This window comes from Lagopus muta, chromosome 22 (assembly GCF_023343835.1).
Source record: "Lagopus muta isolate bLagMut1 chromosome 22, bLagMut1 primary, whole genome shotgun sequence".
NCBI lineage: Eukaryota > Metazoa > Chordata > Aves > Galliformes > Phasianidae > Lagopus > Lagopus muta.
The window spans coordinates 5807282-5827289 of record NC_064454.1 but is presented as its reverse complement, the minus strand read 5'-3'; the positions used below and the strand labels follow the sequence as shown (position 1 = coordinate 5827289).

Here is a 20008-nt window from a genome sequence, read left to right as displayed (position 1 = left end):
AGCGCTCGTTGGAGCAGTGATGACCATCCCTACTCATGCTTGGTAGCTAAGCTTGTGTCAGGACTTCTGTTGCAAACACCCGTTGTGGCTTTGTGAAATTTGCCACTGATGAAGCGATTCCATCGAGAAGATTGGTCTGTGACTGACTGCATATTGCTCGCCATTACAATTTCATGGGGCTTCTGTTCAGCAGTCACACTGACCTTGTTTGTATGGGACTTGATGAAACTAACGGGGTTGCACTGTGCAAGCCTTGTAGAATCCATTCCCTGGGGACGTCTGAAAGGCTGCTCCCTTAATTTTTTTACGGACTGTCCACCCAGCAATCCAGTCATCCCTCTGATTGTTTAGGAGAAGAGCATCTTTGCATTTTGTGCAAAGCAAATTAGCATTGTTTTAATTCCTTCATACAAACTCCTTCTAGAAGAGTTCACTGCCATTAACGTGTACATCTTTTTTCACTGTTTTTTATGTGACTGAGGGTAAGTGTACTGAAAGACATGTTTAATGGCTCATCTACTGCACGAAAGCTGTGCAGCAGTGCTGTGTTGTGCAGCTTTGTTCCTGCCTGCCCATCGGCCGCGTTTTTTGTTCTGCTTTTGATAGTCAACCTTTTGTTCCCCATCCCCTTCTGTTTCTGCCAGCTTGCTGTGTTTGCCTCAGGTAGGAACTGCAGCCAGTTGCACAGCATCCTGTAAAGTGAGAGCTGTTCATAATAATACACTTAATGTATATTGTCGATATATCAAAATTAAGCTTTTCATGATGCTTAATTCTGGATTAACGTCTTCAAAGTCTAATTAGATCATGAAAGCCTAGTCATTATGCCGTTATGAGATGCAGTTGATAACACAAATGCCATGACTCACTGTTTATTATGTCTTACGCTCTACCATCGGTTAACTTTGATGTGCTGATTACGAACAGGGTGATGGATGTGGAAGGGCCTTTCCCTGGGAACGAAGGGACGTGGCAGTGTGTTTTTGCCATTAGCTGAGGAGGTATGCAATTCTTCATTCCACATCTGGAGGTACGAGGCTGCCTAGCTGTCCTGTGTTACTGGCTGACTGTGGGGATGAAGCTCAGTAATACCAGCAGGATGTCCTCCATACCCACAGCACTGCTCTGTGAGGATGCAATCTGGGCAACTCACAGCTACCAGTGAGCTACACAAGTTCTGATCTTCCGCAATTCTCTCTCCAAAAACTAAAATGCAAACGAAGTGAAAGAATAAATGTAGAAAATTCATGTAGATTTTAATGTAATTGGATTCTCCAACTGAGGGACTTTGCAAGCCTGGAAAGATTTCTGCCAAACAGGATTTTATCTTCGCTTCCTGAGGCAGATGTAGGTGCTGGAAGTTACAGCCTTCTGGAATTGGTTAAATTTAGTAAATGTAATAGCAGCTTCCCAGTGCCAGGAGACTTGTGACACTTCCTGAGGAATGCACCCTGGGCTGGACGTCAGCTTCCAGGACTTGGAGCAAATGGAGCTGCTTGGTTCTAGAGAGATGACTGCTATGAGAATGCTGCTGTGCCCAGTGCTTCTGCATCAGACTTTGCTGCTGGCCTTCCTGCTGAAGAGAAAAGGAGGTACCCAGGGGTGAGTGGGAGAAAAGCACAGCTGAGGTGCTCACAAAAAAACAACCACCAAACCAACCCTGAGGTGCACATGGGCTCCTGCCCCATTTTGTTTCAGGTCTGTAAGCAAGCAGGGTCATGGTGGAAATCCAGGAGTCTGTCACCTTAAGATCCTACCCTCTTCATGGAGCATTCATTTAATTTGAAGGCACAACTCATTCCTGAACAGCAGTTGTGCTGGACGAAGGACTGGAGGTTTCCTGAAGGCAACCAGTTTGCAGTTGGAAATGCACTGCAGCATCAGGCTGCAAGCAGAAACGCCTGGCAGCGTGTTCTTAAAGGCTGAAGGTGGCTGGCAGTGTCCATCTGGCTGCTAGCAAACACAGAATCACAGAATCACAGAATCACAGAATCACCCGGGTTGGAAGGGACCCCAAGGATCATGTAGTTCCAACCCCCCTGCCTAGCAGGGCCACCAACATACATATTCAGATCAGGTTGCCCAGGACCCCGTCCAACCTGGCCTTAAACACGTCCAAGGACGGGGCATCCACAACCTCCCTGGGCAGCCCGTTCCAGGGCCTAACCACTCTCCTAGTAAAGAACTTCCCCCTAACATCTAACCTAAATCTTCCCTCCTTCAACTTAAAACCATTTCCCCTAGTCCTGCTGTTGTCAGCCCTTTTGAAGAGTTTACTCCCCTCCTGGGTGTAGGTTCCCTTCAGGTATTGATAGGCTGCAATGAGGTCACCCCGCAGCCTTCTCTTCTCCAGGCTGAACAAGCCCAACTCCCTCAGCCTGTCCTCATAGGGGAGGTGCTCCAGCCCCCTGATCATCTTAGTCGCCCTCCTCTGGACCCTTTCCAAAATCTCTATGTCTTTCTTGTACTGAGGGCTCCACACCTGGACACAGTACTCCAGATGGGGCCTCACAAGAGCCGTGTAGAGAGGGACAATCACCTCCCTGTCCCTGCTGGCCACCCCTCTCCTGATGGAGCCCAGGATCCCATTTGCCTTTCGAGCTGCCAGAGCGCACTGCTGGCTCATATTCAGTCTCTCGTCCATCAGGACCCCCAGGTCCTTCTCTGCCGAGCTGCTCTCAAGGACCACTCCTCCCAGCCTGTACAGGTGCCTGGGGTTCTTCTGGCCCAAATGCAAAACCTTGCACTTTGCCGTGTTGAACCTCATCAGGTTCACCCGAGCCCAGCCCTCCAGCCTGTCGAGGTCCCTCTGAATGGCATCCCTTCCTTCCACCGTATCAACCGCACCACTCAGCTTGGTGTCGTCAGCAAACTTGCTGAGGGTGCACTCAATTCCCTCATCGATGTCATTAATAAAGATGTTAAAGAGCACCGGTCCCAAGACAGACCCTTGGGGGACACCACTTGTTACCGGCCTCCACCTGGACATAGAGCCATTGACCACCACCCTCTGTCTGCGGCCTTTCAACCAATTGCTTATCCATCAACAGCCCAGCTTACAGCAAAATGACGTCCAGCTGCCATCGGAGCATGCTCTTTTCCTTTGGGAAGGAGCACTGAGGCTGTGCCCATGCAGTAGGAGTTCAGCTGCTTCATTGCCACGTGGTTTAATGAGCGGTCAGGGCGTGTGCTGATAACCGCTCCATTTATAGCACTGAACAATGCGGATCATCTCGTGGGCTGTAATTAATGAGGGATTCAGTTCTAGAAAACTGCTGCATCCATTTTGAAGATCCTTAATTATAGACACCGGCGTGCGGTGTCAGAGAATGGGGTAATTCATTTCTTATTAGAAATGTTCCCATTCCCACACAAACGCACCTTTTTAGGGAAAAAGAAAAGGAAAAAAAAGCTGTCAGATGTTAAATGCAGCGTGGAAGGGTGTGGGGATGGTAAAGCATGGACTGCTTTGCTGTGCAGTGTGGGCACAGGGGGTGGCTCTTCTCTCTCAACTGCGCACATTTCTCAGCTGTATAAATACCTTCCGTGGCCCATCTGCTGATTGCTGCTGTGGCATTTTACATTTCAGCTCCATTCTGATGCCCTTGGCTTTTTGACTGTTTTGTTGTTTGTTTTCATGCCTATTTCAATGGCTTTGGTTCAGTGGAGGGCGGAGAGCTGATCCTGGGGAGGATTCAGCTGTGCTGGTTGTGTTCCCCACCGGCCCTGTGCGAGCTCTGGGATATCCTCAGTTCATGACCGAGTGCCAGCAGGTAAGTCACAGCACAGAGGGCTGTCTGAAGGTCTCTCTACCATTCCCCAATTCAGCTCAGACGTTCCCATGGCCATTCAGACACATTCATACTAGGAGCAGTAGTTCCTCATGCAAGACAAGGTCTGTAGTGCAAAAAAAACACTGTGAGAGGTGTAGAGGAATGGCAGCGATCACAATGGGAGACAGCACAAGTGCAGCATCTCCCTGTGGCTCTATCTAGATTTGCAGCTCTATCACTGGTGAGTATAATCTGCAATGCTAATGAAGATGGAGTGACTTCTGTTTTGTGCTTTCCTTCTGCTTCTGTGCCCCCCTGACTTTCAAGGTGCAGCAGAGCTCTTTGGAGGAGCTCTTTGCCACTGGAATAGCACACACTGTTATGTGTGCTCAGGCAAAGGTTAATTGTCAGTTCTATCTCTGCCGGATTTTTTGTTAGCTGCTTTACCCTCTGAATGGTGATAAAACAAGGCAAATAAAATAAAAATCCAGAGTCATTTTCCTTTGTAAACCTCCTTTCTCTGCACTTCTGAAACCTATTTATGCACAAGCCTCCATCCTAACAAAGGACTCTTTGAGGGTTCTGTGTTAGTCTAACATTCCCTTCTTTCACGTGAAATTAAGAGCTGTGATTTACTGCCATGACCTGAGTGCTCTCCTTTGCAGCTTTTTTCTTTCTTTCCTTTTTCTTCTTTCCCTGTGGTACTTTAGTTATGCTAACATGTGGTAGATGTGAGGGGTGGGCTTGTGTCAGCTCACAGTGAGGGTCCTGGGGTTACTGGGTGGAATCAGAGCTGTAAGTATCTTCATTCTGTTACCCCTTAAAGGTACTCAGCTCTTTTGCTTTCCATTAAGTGAGGAAGGGGGATGGATTTTTTTTGTTAACTACTGCATAGGTTTGTCTGGGATTTTCTTAAATGATGATGGAGGGCACAGCAGCAATTGGTCAGACTCTGAACGTCACTGTTTCTTGCTTGGAATTCTTAGGAAATAATCGTTTTCTTACCAAAATTCAATGTTAATGTCCCAGCTTAGCTGCCCAAGGCCTTTGAGGTACTGGCACTGCTGCCCAGAGAGCTGTGGGTGCCCCATCCCTGCAGGCACTCCAGGCCAGGTGGGATGGGGCCCTGGGCAGCCTGAGCTGGTGGGGGGCAGCCCTGCCCACGGCCGGGGTGGCACTGGGTGGGCTTTGAGCTGCCATCCAACCTGAGCTCTGTGGTTCTAATTACCATGGGAAAGAAATAGCACGGAGCTACTGATCAGATGACTCAATACTAAGGCATGGGGCTGTGCAGCTCATCACTTGTCGTCATCCTGTCCCTTCTGACACATAGCTGCTGTCCTTGTCTCTTTGCTGTGATTTTGCTCATACACGTGTGGCATTTAGTGGTGGACTTAAATAAAATGTACTAAGAGTCTTACTTCATTGCTGGAGGTTTCTTTACTTCCTTTAAAGGTGCCATTTCATGGACTATGCCGTTTATATCAAAGGGCCCCTGCTATCTTTATTACACTGAATACAAAACCCACTAAGACTTTGTTTTTTTCATAAGGGCGCTGTGGGATTAAGCAGAGAGGAAACCCCGCAATGCGGGTGATGCATAAAAGCTTGGAATACAGCAAAGATTTGGCTTATTCTGTAGGACTGCCAACTGAACCACCTGTGGGGTCCGATATGACTTCTTGGAATCTTGAGGGAGGGATTTGGCAGGAAGCTTCTATCAGTGTGGAACTGCTTCCATTTTCATTGCTCCTTTCTCTTCCTCCTCTCACAGTGTTTCTTCCAGCAGGTGGTTGCTTTGGAAATCTCAGGACTTTTTTTTTTTTTTCACACAAAAGATGGTGTTGCTTCTTATTGCAAGGAACCGGAGCTGTGCACAGTTTTTCTTCGCTGTCCCTCTGAGGTTCCTCCTGGAAATGTTTCAAGACCAGAACGTGGTCAGACTGCGCTGCAATCTTGCTTTGGGAGGCATGTGATGGTTGTCAGACCTGCTATACTGCCATGAATGATAGCCACAGTTCATGGAGCACTGCTGGAAGCACATCATGCATGGCACTCAGGGTTTCCTGAGTGTTGGTGGTTATTTTACTGCAGGATTTTACAAATCAGTAGATTAATAAATTAAAGGAACTTCAGTGTGATGCTTCAGTGCAGCGATGCGGTTGCATTGCTCTGTCATATTCTCTTTTTCATCCTCTTGTTTTTATCTGTCCTTGTCCTTTGTTTTACCAGAAACAAAACATCTCTTTCTGTTGCAAACTTGGTGTGCCAAATAGTTTGAATAACTGTAACCAAGAATGAATGTAAAACATGGCAGTGACAGTAAATTCCTTTTAATGTTCTCCTATAACAAGAATTCCCACTTCAATAACTGGAGCAGCAGAATGGTTGACCTTGTTGTTTGATGCAACCATTAGCTTGCTTGGCTTGGTTCAAAGTCTGCTTGCATTCTGTGTTTAACTCTGCAGCCAGTAATTTAGTGTTAATGATGCAGCATTCATTAACATCCCAATGAGACCTTTCCCTTTCACGGTTTTCTTCATAGGGCAGCTCATTCAGTTACCTGCCTCCCTGGCTTAATAAATGCTTGCATGAAGCATGGATTGTTTTACTGCCTTTGTTGGCTGCTGGAAGGAAAGGGTACCAAAAGCAAATCAGTTTGGCATTTTTGTGCTTGCACTTTGCATTAACACTTCTAGCATGCTCATAGGTGGGTAGATAATTGGATGCTATCACATCACTGGCAGTGTTACTTAGCAGTATCTTTAAGAAGATCCCCAGATTGAATCTGGGGTGCTAGAGCATTTCTAGATCATAAGGTAGAGTTCCGCAGTGGAATATATGCAGCCCAGCTTCCTTAGGATGTGTATAATTCAGTCTGTTAACTTTCTGAACGTTCCTGCAGTGTCTGTTATGTATTTCTGAACCGTGCTGCTGGATGCCAGGTAATTGCCAGGCATGCAGCAAGGTATTGTTTTCTCTGAATTTGTATTGGGATGAGGGGAAAACAGCCTAAGTAAGCTCTGGGGATTCAAGTTAATAATGTATGTGTATGGAAAGCACACTGCACACCAGGATAGGCAAGCACGGTTTGTTCTTGGGATCAAAATCAGCTCTCCTGTGAGGGAGATGTGGCCATGCTGGTGCCAGACGTCCCACTGCGGGGACTCATGTGCCCCCAGCTGGCACAGCCACCCAGACAGCAGCTGGGGCTGCCAGACAGAGCCTGCTGGCCCCAGCATGGACATCAGGTACCAGCCAGCCCCTGGAGATCCTGCCTGAGTGTGCTGCTGATGGAGCAGTGCAGAGAGGGGACACACTTTGTTTCCTCATTCCTACTTTTTTATTATTATTATTTCCAGGTCTTGGCTTCAATAAGTGTTCATTTTTCTTCTGAGCAAGTACTGGAAATCTGATTAAGTTTTCAAAGCAAGGTAACTGCTCAACTGAAGTCACTGAATGCAAGTCCCCGAACTCAGCTGACTAGCGGCTTGGAGGTGTTGGGTGTTCCACCATTTTGCAGAATCCTCATAGTGAGCAAGTAGTGACCAAGCTTCATTTGCCTTCTGATGCAGCCCAGGGGGCTGTCGGCCTTCCGGGCTGCAGGCGCACACTGCTGCCTCACGTCCCCCTTCTGCCCATCAGGACCCCAAGTCCTTCTCCGCAGGGCTGCTCTCAACGAGTTCTTCTCATGTCTGGCGCTGCCCCGACCCAGGAGCAGCACCTGGCCTTGCTGAACCTCATCATGTTCTCTCATGCCCACTTTCTGAGCCCGTCCAGGTCCCTCTGGATGGCGTCCCTTCCTGCTGTTGTGTCCGCTGCACCACTCAGCTCGGTGCCATCAGCAAACTGCTGAGGCTGCACTCCATCCTATCTCTATCACTATATATCACTCCATCCTATCGTCTGTCGCTGATGGAGATGCTGAAGAGCTCCGGTCCCAAGATGGACCCCTGGGGGACACCACTCATCACCGGCCTCCACCTGGACATGGAGCCATTGACAGCAGCCCTCTGGCTGCGACCATCCAACCAATTCCTTATCCTCCAAATAGCCCAGCCTTCAAATCCATCTCTCTCCAATCTGGAGATAAGGATGTGGTGCAGGACTGTGTCAAAGGCACAACTCCAGGCAGGTGACATCAGTTGCCCTTCCTTTGCCCACCGATGCCATCACTCCATCACAGAAGGCCACTGCATGGGTCAGGCACGCTGTGCCCTTGGTGAAGCCGTGCTGGCTGTCTCGGATCACCCCCTCACCTCAATGTGCCTTAACATCTCTTCTGGGAAGATCTGCTCCATGTTCTTCCCAGGCACAGAGGTGAGGCAGTTGCCTAGATCTCCCTTTCTTAAACATGGCAGTTCCCTTTTCCCATCCCTGGGGCCTTTGCTTGACAGCCACAATTTTTCAAATACGACAGAGTGCAGCTTGGCAACCACATCAGCCGGATCCTTTGGAACCCTGGAACACATGTCATACAGCCCCACAAACCTGTACACGTTTAGCCTCATGAAGCAGTTTCAGACTTGTAGACAATGTAAGACTCCGCTCTTACGTGGGGAAGGATTTTGCTCCCCGACCCCCTTTTACAATTTCAGGAACACAAGAGATACGGGAAGCCCGAATGGCCATGAAGACAAGGCAAAGACTCATCAAGTACTTTAGCTTTCTGCATGTCTGAGGAGTCCACCTCTCCCTTTATGTTTCTCAGACGAAGTGCTTTCTGCTTTGTAGATCTTTGTTTCCAACACTTGGCAGAGATCTGCTCATTGCTGGAAGGAACCCATTGCTGTTGGTGAAAATCACTGCAGCTTCTTCCCTGCTGTGGGAACACCGGTTTTGGGTATTGGCTCCTTTCTGGTTTGATCCAAGCAGAACAGAAGCAATTAGGGTTAGTGGGCAAGTCTCTCTTCTGTCAGATGGCCCTTGAGTGAGAAATGCTGGTTATTTACTGTGGTCTGTCTGTGGGCCCATTGGCTTTGTGCTTCTTGCAGACTGTACTGGTTGCTTTTGGGGGCGGGGAAGAGGATTTCTGGCATCTGTTCATAGAATTTCATTGTGGAATACAAAAATACACTGTGGCTCAAAATAAACCCATCAATGGCTCTTGACACTGGAAGAGAGCTTTCCAGACCCCCGCTCCTTTGCAGCGAGGAAAGCAGTTGTTAGTAGCAGGAGAAATTTATTCAGGAGATTGCTATTTCGGCAATTTCAGAGCAGCACAGCTGTGTGGGGAGGCTTGATAATATAATAGCCAGGGGCCCCATCTGTTCCTAATAAAACATGTAGGCAAAAACACGCAGCAGTGGCAGGCAGGAGCAGTTGGGTGGTGTGTGCTGGGAGGCAGCTGTCTGCTGCATCTCTTCCCTCCTTTCCCCAAGCAGAAGCGAGCACCAAAGCAGGGATGGGAGTTGCAGCTGTGCTTCTTCTCCCTGCATTGTTTCTGCTAGGAATGCGCACTGTTGCAGTGAGGGTAGAGCTGGTGCTTAGGGATGAGGTTAGAGGTCAGGACCGGTGATAGGCGGGAGGTTGGATGGGATGTCTTAGTGTTCCATCGTTATCTATTCTGTGATTCTATGATTATGTGTTGTCTGTAAAAAGAGCTGGCCCCACAAAATGCCTGCTCGGAGCCTACATGTAAGCAGATCAGGTGGGGATGGTAATGGAACTTTTTTCACCTCTACAAGAGTTAAAGCATTATAGTTGAAGGTATTTCTGTAGGATTTTTTTTTTTCCTTGTAAATAGTTATTGGCACTGATAGACCTGTAATGGTTTTCAGAGACCCGGCAGAAAACTGGCATTCATTAAAAATACTTCGCAAAAATGCACAAAATAGCGCTGTTACAGGGGGTGGGTGAGCTGGGTGGCAATGCTGCGTTCTTTTGCTCCCGTGGCGGGTGTGAGTTGCCTTGCTGTTGTTGTTGCTGTTGTTGCTGTTGTTGCTCTACGCGGTGCAAAGCAGGCAGCAGCTGCGCAGTGCGCGCCGTGCCGGTGAGCGCTGCCGGCGAGGCGGAACACGCGCGCCCCCTGGCGGCAGAGGGCGGCTCTGCAGGAGGGCGGCGCACCGGGAGCCGCTGTGGTTTTCAGAGGAGGTCGGTAATGGAAATTATTGATCCCTCCCGACAACTTTATTGCATCCATTTGGTTTTTATGTAACACCTCGTGCCCGCTGCTTTGTGAGAGATGGCCGATACCGTGCATCCCTGCAGGCTCTGGGAGGCTCCTTTGGCACCGTGCTGCTCGGCTGCTTCTCAGGCTGAAATGGATGCAAAAATTGGATGGGTTGGGACTGACCTGTGTGAATCTGTGATTATTTGCGTAGCTGTGGTGCTGGTAAGGTTAGGAAATGAAGCGCTGGGACTTTGGCTGCAACAATAAACATAGGCTTTTGATGGTGGAGATAAAAGGCAGGATATTGTATCTGGGAGAGTCAGGCGCTCGTGCATCTCACTGCTCCCTGGGGGCCTGTAGAGCAAAGAGCAATTAATAGTGGTAACGGTTATTATAGAAGCTGCTTTTTAGTGGTGCATTGTATTTTGCTATTTTTAATCGTGGCAGCACAGTGACACTGAAGCTTATTCTTTCAGCAGGACTAATTGCTTTACTCTATTTTTTTTCCTGTATGTTTTCCTTTACCTTCTCTGTTTGAGGACACTTTCATTCTTCTCGTGCTCCCAGAGGACACTGATCTGATTCCTTCTGTATTTTCTCTTCTGCTGTTCCATATCACATAACAGTGGTGTTTTCCATAGGCCTTTATTTCACGCCCTGCAAAGTGGAGGAGGGAGGAACGCTCTTCAGGAAGGGATGCTTGAGTGGCCCAAAGGTCTCAGAGCAGCTCAGGCAGAGCACTGAAGCTTGGCATTCCCTGCAGCCCTCCCTCCCCTCCCTGCTTTCTTTCATCAGAGTTCCTACACTCCAGCGTGTAATATTGAATATCATCTAAATAGAAATGAATTCTTGGCATTCATTTAGCTGACATTTTCTTCCCTGAGCTGGCTAAGCAGACAGGAAATAGGTTCTGTTGAAAACTCTTCTAGCTAAATGTCACTGGGTTCAATATATCATTGCTGTCTGCCCCTATGCGACATCTCCTATCAAGCCCCATTTTAATGCAGTGGCAATAAACTGTTTTATTAACGTCGGCACCAAAGATTTATAGTCTTAATAGTATTGCATTGTGCAGCTCAGGGCTACTTGCATTCGTGTTTTTGATGACAGAGGGTGCTAGGAAGGATGGCTGAAGTGGGAAACTTACATTTTGAGAAACAATTTGCTGTTCTGGCACAGAGGAGTGTCACAAATGGATTGGTTTGGAAGTTCGTTCTGTTGTTTCAAGTCATCGTTGATTGTTTTTTCCAAGTCAAAAACACACCGGGCTGTTTGTTGTTGTTTTAAACAGGAAAAAGAAAAGATGTATCTGCATTCAGCAGTCATACCTTGACTTTGGAAGTCTTTTAGTGAAAGTTTTAGTGAACCTTTTAGTGAAAGTTCTGCCAGTGAGGGCTTGATGGAGTTAGTAAGGAAGTTACTGTGTAAAAGAGAGCTTTGGAAGACAGACAAACCTTCAGCATATGTCCCGACCAGTAGCAGATGGGGCTGAGTAGAGTCTCTTGTTGGTTACCTGTTATCCTGGTAACCATCCTTGTGTTTCAGGAGCTGGTGCTGTCACACTGCACCCAACTCAGCTGTGCTGTGCGAGAGCACTGGTGCTGTGGTTACCAATGGGTTTGTTGTGCTGAGGGCCCTTGAAACCAGGAAGAAGCACAGCCCTAAAGAACTCAGCTGCTGTTCTGCTCAGCGTAATCCCTTGTGACAGTCTCTGCTTTCCTCTTTAGGGAATGCATCTCAATGGAAGAGATGTGATGTTTGGAAGTGCAGAGCAGACACGGGGCATCTCTTGGCTCCAGGTGCTCTGTGCTTTAGCTCATGGTATCTGGTGATTCTCTGACTCCTTATTTAAGCTTTGCTGTTCTCAAAATCTTGGTTACCACTCAATGTGGTATTGCCACAAATTTCAAGCCTTTGCAGTCAGGCTGGTCAGCAGCTGCTGAACATTCTCCAGTTATCAGAGGAACCCAGTGAGTGTTCTCTCCTTTCCTGCACCCATGACATGGCTTTTTAAAAGCAAATGCCGTGCCTTATAACAGCTCGAGGCTGGGTTCTCACTGCCTTTATTCAGATGTACTCATTTAGTCTGGCTGCAAAATAAATCTATAAGCCCACTTTGTAAGAGCCCTGCAGGTCCCTCACGTTATTGCAGCAATCAGGATGCTTGCAGTCTCGCACCTTGTGCTGATTTATTCTACTGAGGAGATAAAGTTTAGCCAAGGCACAGCCATTCCGTGGTCAAAATCAATGAAGAAGGAGGGTGGGCAACTGGCATTGCTATGGAAATGGCCGCTGCATCCAGCAAAGGACGTGGAGTGGTGCAGGGAGTAACAGCAGCACTTCAGAGAGGAGGAGAGCAGAGCAGTGTGTGCTGCACGGAGCTGTGCAGCATTGCTTCTGGAAGGCAGTGAGCTGACAGCACGGGGTGCTCAGCTGTGAGTCCTGCAGGGAGGAGCTTTAGAGGGGGCAGAGTGAAGTAGAAGCAAAAATGTGAGCACAGCCAAACGATAGCTGGAAAAAGTGCAAGTGCCAGCTGATGTGTATGGCTGCACCAGGCTGAGTTTACTTCCCTAGGATTATGGATTTGTGCTTAAATTTTGATGGGTATCTTTGGTACAGTTGCAGTTGTTTTAGCCATGGATTAGGTGTGTCCTGCTTTTGTCTTGCCTTTGTGGATTTAATACTAGGCTGCCTCGTTGTAATCTTGGCAATTAGCTGTGGCTTAGGCTGAGTGACCATGGTTTACAGCCTCCACCTGTTAGTTTCCTTTCCATGAAACCGCTGTAGCAGAGCGTTCATTTTTATGGACTACTTTGTGTGCAGAATAAATTACACACACAGAATGCTGGGTGCTCAGCCGCCTCCATCTCCAGGAGGAGGTGCAGATCGTTGCACCGTGCCAACGCATGCCATCAACCTTCTGCCTGCATGGGACAGGATAGCAGGGAGAGCACAGGATGGGAGGATCAGGCTGTGTCACACTGCTCCCAGGGCTCCAGCTGGGCACCTGCTTGGGCAAGCACTAGTACACGCTTTTCTGTGTCATGTCATTCAAAATCAACGATCCCATGTGACTCCTGAACACAGTTTCTGGCTGTGGAGGGAGCTGAGCCTTTGAGACCATGCTGTGTCTGAATATGGAGTGCCAGAGCACAACATAATGCCCCAGTTAATTGGCCAAGAGTTTGGGTGAAATGAGGTCACCTCTGTGTTGAGATGAATAGGAACCAAAAGCAAGAGCTGATTGCTGTGATTCGCACCAAGGAAGAAAATGAGATATTGAGATAAACAAGGAAGAAAAATGATGTTGTGTGGGACAGCTCCTGAATTGTGTGGAAAGCTGACTGTTAGAGAATCACAGCATGGTTTGGGTGGAAGGGAGCTGAAGGCTGCCTGGTGCCACTCCCTGCAGCGCACAGGGACACCCACAGCTCAGCAGTGCTCACAGCCCCGTCCAGCCTGACCTTGGCTGTCTGCAGGGACGGGGCACCACCGCCTCTCTGGGCAACCTGTGCCAGCGCCTCACCGCCCTCACTGCCAAACCTTCCTCAGCTCCACCTCAATCTCCCCTCTTGTAGACTGAAGCCATCTCCCCTTCTCCTGTCAAACAGACCCACTATTGAGTCCGTCCCGTTTTACCTTATTGCCACTCTTTTAAAGAACAGAGCTAAGTAATCAGAAGTGATGGGCTGTTTTCTAATTAATATTATTGTGAGGTGCATTTCAACAGCAGTTTCTCTGTAGAAGGTGACATTCAATGTTATTTCTCCAGGAGAGGAGAAATTGGGTCTTAATCTTTGCAAAAGCGTACCGCCTTTGGAATCTTGGCAGAAACCAGCAGATTTTATGGTAAAATTGTAGGCTGAATTGAATCCCAGAGTTGTGGGATGGCTTGGGTTGGAGGGACCTTACAAACCATGCTCTGCCCTGGGCAGGGACACTGCTCACCCAGTGAAAGTCCAATTTTCAGCTCTTTGTAAACAGAAACTTGATAAATCGTGATTCTTTCTCTGCCTTCAACAATGAAATTTTCTTTCAAAGAAAATATTCTCAGGTTATAAATACATGACCTGTGGGTTAGAAATGCTGTATGTACAGCTCCTCTTCCATGCTGTCATCAGTGAATGGATGTTGCTGCTGTAGTGCTGAGTGCTGCCCTGTGACAGTGAGTGTGCACACAGCTGCTGGGATGGAACAGCTGCTGCAAGATCACACCCCCATCATGAGCTTTTCAAATCCATTTTTTCCCTTTTCTCAATATACCTACACTGCACTGTCATCCACATACGTATCTATTTAGCAGAGGATGGTAGCTTAGTTTTTAATTAAAGTTGTCCATACCCTGGTTTGATGGATCCGTAAAACAGCGTGCCTTACTCTGCCTCCGGTAACCGAAAATGTTTGCTGTGGCAAATAGGGCTGTTAGTTTTATGATCCAGAGCAGTAAAACGTGTTTTATCAAGAATGCCATCAGAAGAGGCATAAAACAATTCCATGTAAAAACCACTGATATCTCTGAGAAGCCGTGTGAAGTAATTTTGACCTGAGTTCAGCTTAGAGGAAATCTTCAACTCCGTCTTTGTGTTGTTGTGGTTACGCATCCACTCCCTCTGCCAATCTTCCTATTCCCCAACGGTACCGCAGCCCCCTCCTCCGGTTGGTGGCAGCTCATGGTTGTCATGGCAACGGGGAGATGGGATGGGATGGGATGTTCAGAGCAGCTGGGCTCCATCCCTGCTCGCCTGCCCTCGTGGCACAATGGCCCTGCGCAGGAGGCAGCGCTTTGTCCTGTTGGGCCTTTGTTGTGCGTTGCATCTTGAGTCATCTGCAATGGTTCTCTGTAATCTGCTGGATTTCAGGCCTTTACACATTCTCTCCTTAGCACTGTGTGCTTTGCTTTTGGTGTCTGCTGTTTTCCAGTCACTTCTGTTTATTTCTGGAATTTTACATGAGCTTTAGAAGTGTGCCAAATGAAAGGTACAGTTTGCAAGAAGTGAACCTCAAGTTCATAGAATCACAGAATGGCCAGGGCTGGAAGGGACCTCAAGGATCATGAAGCTCCAACCCCCTGCCGCACACAGGGCCACCAACCTCCGCATTTCACACCAGCCCAGGCTGCGCAGGGCCCCATCCAACCTGGCCTTGAACACCTCCAGGGATGGACGGGGCATCACAGCCTCTCAGCAGCTGATCCAGCACCTCACCGCTCTCAGAGCAAAGAACTTTCCCCTGACATCCAACCTCAATCTTCCCTCCCTGAACTTAAAACCATTTCCCTTGTCCTGCAGTTATCAACCCTTTCAAAGAGTTGATTCCCCTGCCCTCTGTAGGCTCCCTTTAGGTGCTGCAGGCTGCAATGAGGTCACCCTGCAGCCTTCTTTTCTCCAGGCTGAACAAGCCCAGCTCCCTCAGCCTGTCCTCATAGGGGAGGTGCTGCAGCCCCTGATCATCTTTGTGGCTCCTCTGGACCCTCTCCAACAGCTCTCTGTCTTTCTTGTCTGCATCTCCTCTCTGCCTGCTGCAGGCACTGTGCTTGCTGAGGTCACAGTAGTTCTTTCTTGCTAACCATAAAGTGCTCCATCAGTTTTCTCTCTCAAGCTATTACTGGAGCCACTGCAGAAAGGCAGATGAGAATCCTGAGCTTTTGGGGAATTGTTCCATCAAGCTTGAAGATGCTGAAAGCTGCTTAGATCTAGTTGATCCCAATAATTCCTCATCTGGACTGATGGAAGCAGGATTCTTGGCAAGGATATAGCAGAGGCAACGCTTCATTCTGTGCTTGCTGTCACAAAAGCAATCCGTCTGGCTCTCAGATTTATGGCTTGGGTCCATGTGATGAAAGGTTCAGTGTCATTGTGTGCTCTGATTCAGAAAGGCAGCAGTGTGGGCATCAGCCTTCCTGCAGGTAAAGTGGAGCACTGCCTGTGAAGCCAGAGGGATGCGGAACCAATTCCCAGCAGTGAGCGCACGCACCTCTGCTGCTCACAGCAGTCACTTAGCAGGTGCAGCCTGCCGTGCTAGCCTTAGTCATAGCCAGCAGGGAGACTTCCCTGCCTTGCATTGAAATCGTGGCTTAATTTGGGCTCATTTCTTTGTTTAAATGCAAAAGTAGTTGTATTTAACCACAGATGAATGTGAAGTTACATTAACAGTTTTTCAAATCAAAGGGGAGTTATTCAGAGTTATTTGGGAGCTGGGGGACTTTGTAACCAGATAAGAGATATGGGGGAGGGCAGACCTATAAAAAGTGCTATTGTGCGATTATGAAGAGCCTTTTTAATGCAGTTATTATGCAATGCTAAAAAGGCCCTTATTGCTGGAAGTTCGAAGTGGAATACAAATGGGCTTACGGTGTCTGTTAAATGAAGAGTGGGGAAAAACAGTCTCTGTTCCTCTGAACTGCAGAGCAAAAATAATAATTAGTGATTACGATCCATGTCGGTGCTGAGTTGGTTAGCCTGATCATATACTAAGCAACAAAGTAGCAGGTAGGGAACAATTGTTGGTGTAATTTAAGGCATAGTTCGTTGTTAGGATGAACTCATTTATCCAGGTTATGAGGTCAACAAATTGCTTCAACCTGCCTTTATCAGTAGAACAATTAGAGTTGAATTCTCCCTGGTGCAAAATAAAGGCTGTAGATGAGCTGAATGTGAATAATTCAGAGGAACGTTCTGCTCAGGTAATGCCTGATTTCCAGAAGATTTTTCAGTCTCCCTGACTTGAGGGCTCCTGGATGCGCTCCGCTGGGTTCCTGTGTGCTTAGTGGTGTTACTGGGGTCTGCAGGGCAAGGGAGCTGCATGGAGTGTCCCTGCAGGGCAGAAGGAATCGGGAAACAGCTCTCTGCTGAGTAATTCACCCTCTGTACAGGAGAGACTGAATCAGCAGAGCAAAAGGGTCAGCCCAGCAGTGCTGCTGTTCTGCCCTGTTTTCCAGCCTGCTTAGTACTGGGGCACTGCCTACCACTGGCTTTGTAGTCGCGTTGTCACTGTTTAATAGCAGCGTTCGATGAGACACTGACATGTTTAGAAGAGAAATCAGTGCTTGTGACAGCAGCAGTTTGCTCAGTGACACCAGTGTTATGCAGCCTTCCTGGGGAAAGGTAGATCAAGTGCGAGGGGCAGGGATTCACGTGTCAGCACTTCCTCTCTTACCATGAGCATTTGGGGGTTGGCCTTTTCTGCTTTTTTTAAAGCCTGTCCTGTGAAAGGAGTGAATGTATGCTAGAGAGGAGATGAAAGCAGGGAGGGCATCCTAAAATAGACACAGTTCATCAAGCAGTGTGAGCCTGTCCCAGAACCAGAGACACAGCTGGTGGAATGTCAGCTGCCTCACTGCTCCCCTGTTCAGATGCTTCACCAGAAAATCCTGCATCTTTTCTTGTTTGTTTATCAGGAGTCCTTTGCTCTGTGTACAGCTCTGCACTTGCTGTCCCAATCCCCCGGTTCATGCTTGTTTCCTGAGCACTGCAAGGAGCGTTGCCCCTGGCACGTAGCTGCTCTTTCTGGAGCAGAGTGTGTTCTTTGAAAAGCCAGGTGTGTTTGGCAGCTAGAGGAATGCCTCTGTGGCCTGGTGGGGGCACGATGGCGTGGAAACAGCCAGCACAACAGACAAAGCACTTGCAGTGAAGTTGCCAAGATGTGCTCTGGCAGCATGGGAGAGAGGAATAGCTCAATTAATGGCTGCAGTCTAGAAATAAAAACTACTCGTTCAGGCCTCTTGAAATTCACACTTCAGCTGGACTTGTTAGGCCACAGCAATGCTGCAGCGTCGGGACCTGGCGGAAGGAAATCCAGAAATTGATTACATTTTCTGTCGAATGTATGATTGTATATGAACAGGAAAATGGGGAGCTACCATAGAACCACAGAACGGCTCAGGTTGGAGGGCAGCTCAAAGCCCACCCAGTGCCACCCCCGGCCGTGGGCAGGGCTGCCCCCCACCAGCTCAGGCTGCCCAGGGCCCCATCCCACCTGGCCTGGAGTGCCTGCAGGGATGGGGCACCCACAGCTCTCTGCTTTCCTTTTTCATTTGCTTAGCACTAGTATAATTCAAACCAGAGAAGAAACAGTCACGCAGGATACGCAGCACAGGCCAGAAGTTTGGGTAGCTTTCATCTTGGCTTTTTAACTTACTTGGAAGTGATTGTCGATTTCCTATCCTCAACGTATTGGAGCAGGATTGTTTTAATACATGCAGCAACCTTGGTTTTTCTTGTGCTCATGTACAGAATGGTTGAAGTTGGAAGGGAACTTGTGGAGATCATCTGTTCCAACCCTGTGCTAAAGCTGTTCCACCTGAAGCATGTTGTAAGCTGAAAGGATTTAGGGAACAAGAAATGAACAAGAAAGTATACCTACAAAAGGAGGCCATTTAGTCCTTGTTGCGGTGAACCTAATAAACCTTTAGCCTTTTATTATATTTGGTTCTTTGTATTTGCAGCTCTGTCTGGGAGTGAATTATACTGAAGTAGTATGGTTGAGAGGAATTAGATTAGCCAGCAATAAAACAGGCTGAATGCAAGAGCTGAAAGGGCAACGTGCGCTTCATTGAAAACAGCAGGGAGAGAGAGCCTGCCCTCAGACAAAACATATGAGTTAAATAAAGATGTCCTAAGGGAGATCTCAAAGGCCTAAGAATTATTTTCATTTCTTTCTGGAATTATTATCTAACTTGGATTATTTTTAAGTGATTCTTTAGGGATGGGGCTGCAGTCAGTTGCAGGGAGCATAGAAGTGCAGCATCTTTTGCTGAGTCCAGGTTACAAGCAAACAGGTAATAGATGCTTCACCCAGAAGTGTTAATCATAGACTCAGCAAGGTTGGAAAACACCTCTGAGATCACCCAGTCCAACTGTCTGCCTATCACCACTATTTCCCCGACTAAACCATGTCCCTTAGTACCTGGTCTAAATGTTTCTTGGGCACTCTAGGGACGGTGACACCATGACCTCCATGGGCAGCCCATTCCAATGCCCAGCCACTCTTTCCTAACATTCAGCCTGAACCTCCCTCAGTGCAACTTGAGGTCATCTTTCCATGCGGGGGAATTATTTCTGCTGCCACAAACAAAAACACAGCCCTAGCCTATAAGCCAAGAGTTGATGATCTCCTGTGAGAAGACAGCAGAAGAGACCAAAATATTGCTACTGCTTTTCAGTAGGACAAAGTAAGGGGAAGTGTGCCTGGATTAAGTTGGAAGCAAGCCTCAGCCACTCCTGTAAAGGCAGAAAGGACCAGTTGTCAGTGGTTGTTGTCAGTGTTTTGGAGATTTCTTTCTTAATGCAGGCATGCTCTGGCTGCTGTAGATATCCATCTGGGGTTCACTGGCTGTTTGGACTTGGGATTCTGCCTGGAAAATGCTGCAGAGAACCCAGAGTATGCCAGTGACTCCCAACCATGACTGATGGTTGGGCTTGTAAGAATGTGGTATCGGAGCAAGAAGTCAACTCCAGAGCAAAGAGAATGGCTGTACAGTGCTGCCAGAACAGGTTTGTGGGCCAGTTCCAGTCAGTGTTCAGGGTGTGCTTAAAGGCTGTGTGCCATCACTGCTCCCAGTGTTGTACTGTGGGCAGGGATTTGAAGGGAAATCGGCGCTTTCTGTATCACTTGATGTGGCTTTATGTTGAGCTGGAAGTGACTCTGAATGTTTGCAGGTTTCCCAGGGGTCTGTGACACTATCTGCTCAGATACATACTGATAAAGTGCCAAATGTGCTCCACCCAATGCTCTTCTGTCAGATGAGTTGGAATCCTGGCCAAGCTTCTTTGCTGAAGACAGCTGCTGTTGTCTAAACCCCTTCTGTGTGCTCCTTTCTTTGCAGCCTCTCTACAAGTGGATATTGTTCCCAGTCAGGGAGAGATCAGCGTTGGAGAATCCAAGTTCTTCTTATGTCAAGGTGAGTGCTGGCTTTTGGCATGGGGTGTCTGCACGTCTGGGTTTGCTGGGAAGGCTGATCTGCATGTTAGGTCTGAGATAAAAGCTCTGCTGCTTAGTCAGGCTGTAAGGTTTCTTGCTTTCTTTCTCATATGCCCTCAGATTTGGTAAGACTGAAGTATAAAAGGCAACGTGTGGTGTTTGCTGGGAAGACTAAAAACACTCCCTTGAGAGCTGGCAGCAGAAA

At 48.0% G+C, this 20008-nt stretch overlaps 1 protein-coding gene across 11 annotated transcripts in view; it reads left to right on the top strand.

Annotated features, from left to right (window-relative positions):
* The window catches only part of NCAM1 (neural cell adhesion molecule 1), an 81498-nt gene that overhangs the window by 17605 nt on the left and 43885 nt on the right, over positions 1-20008 (top strand). For all 11 annotated transcript variants that reach the window (XM_048968376.1, XM_048968372.1, XM_048968374.1 and 8 more), the window contains exon 2: positions 19709-19783. In XM_048968376.1, coding sequence (XP_048824333.1) covers positions 19709-19783 — 75 coding nt within the window. The remainder of the gene's footprint in view (positions 1-19708; positions 19784-20008) is intronic.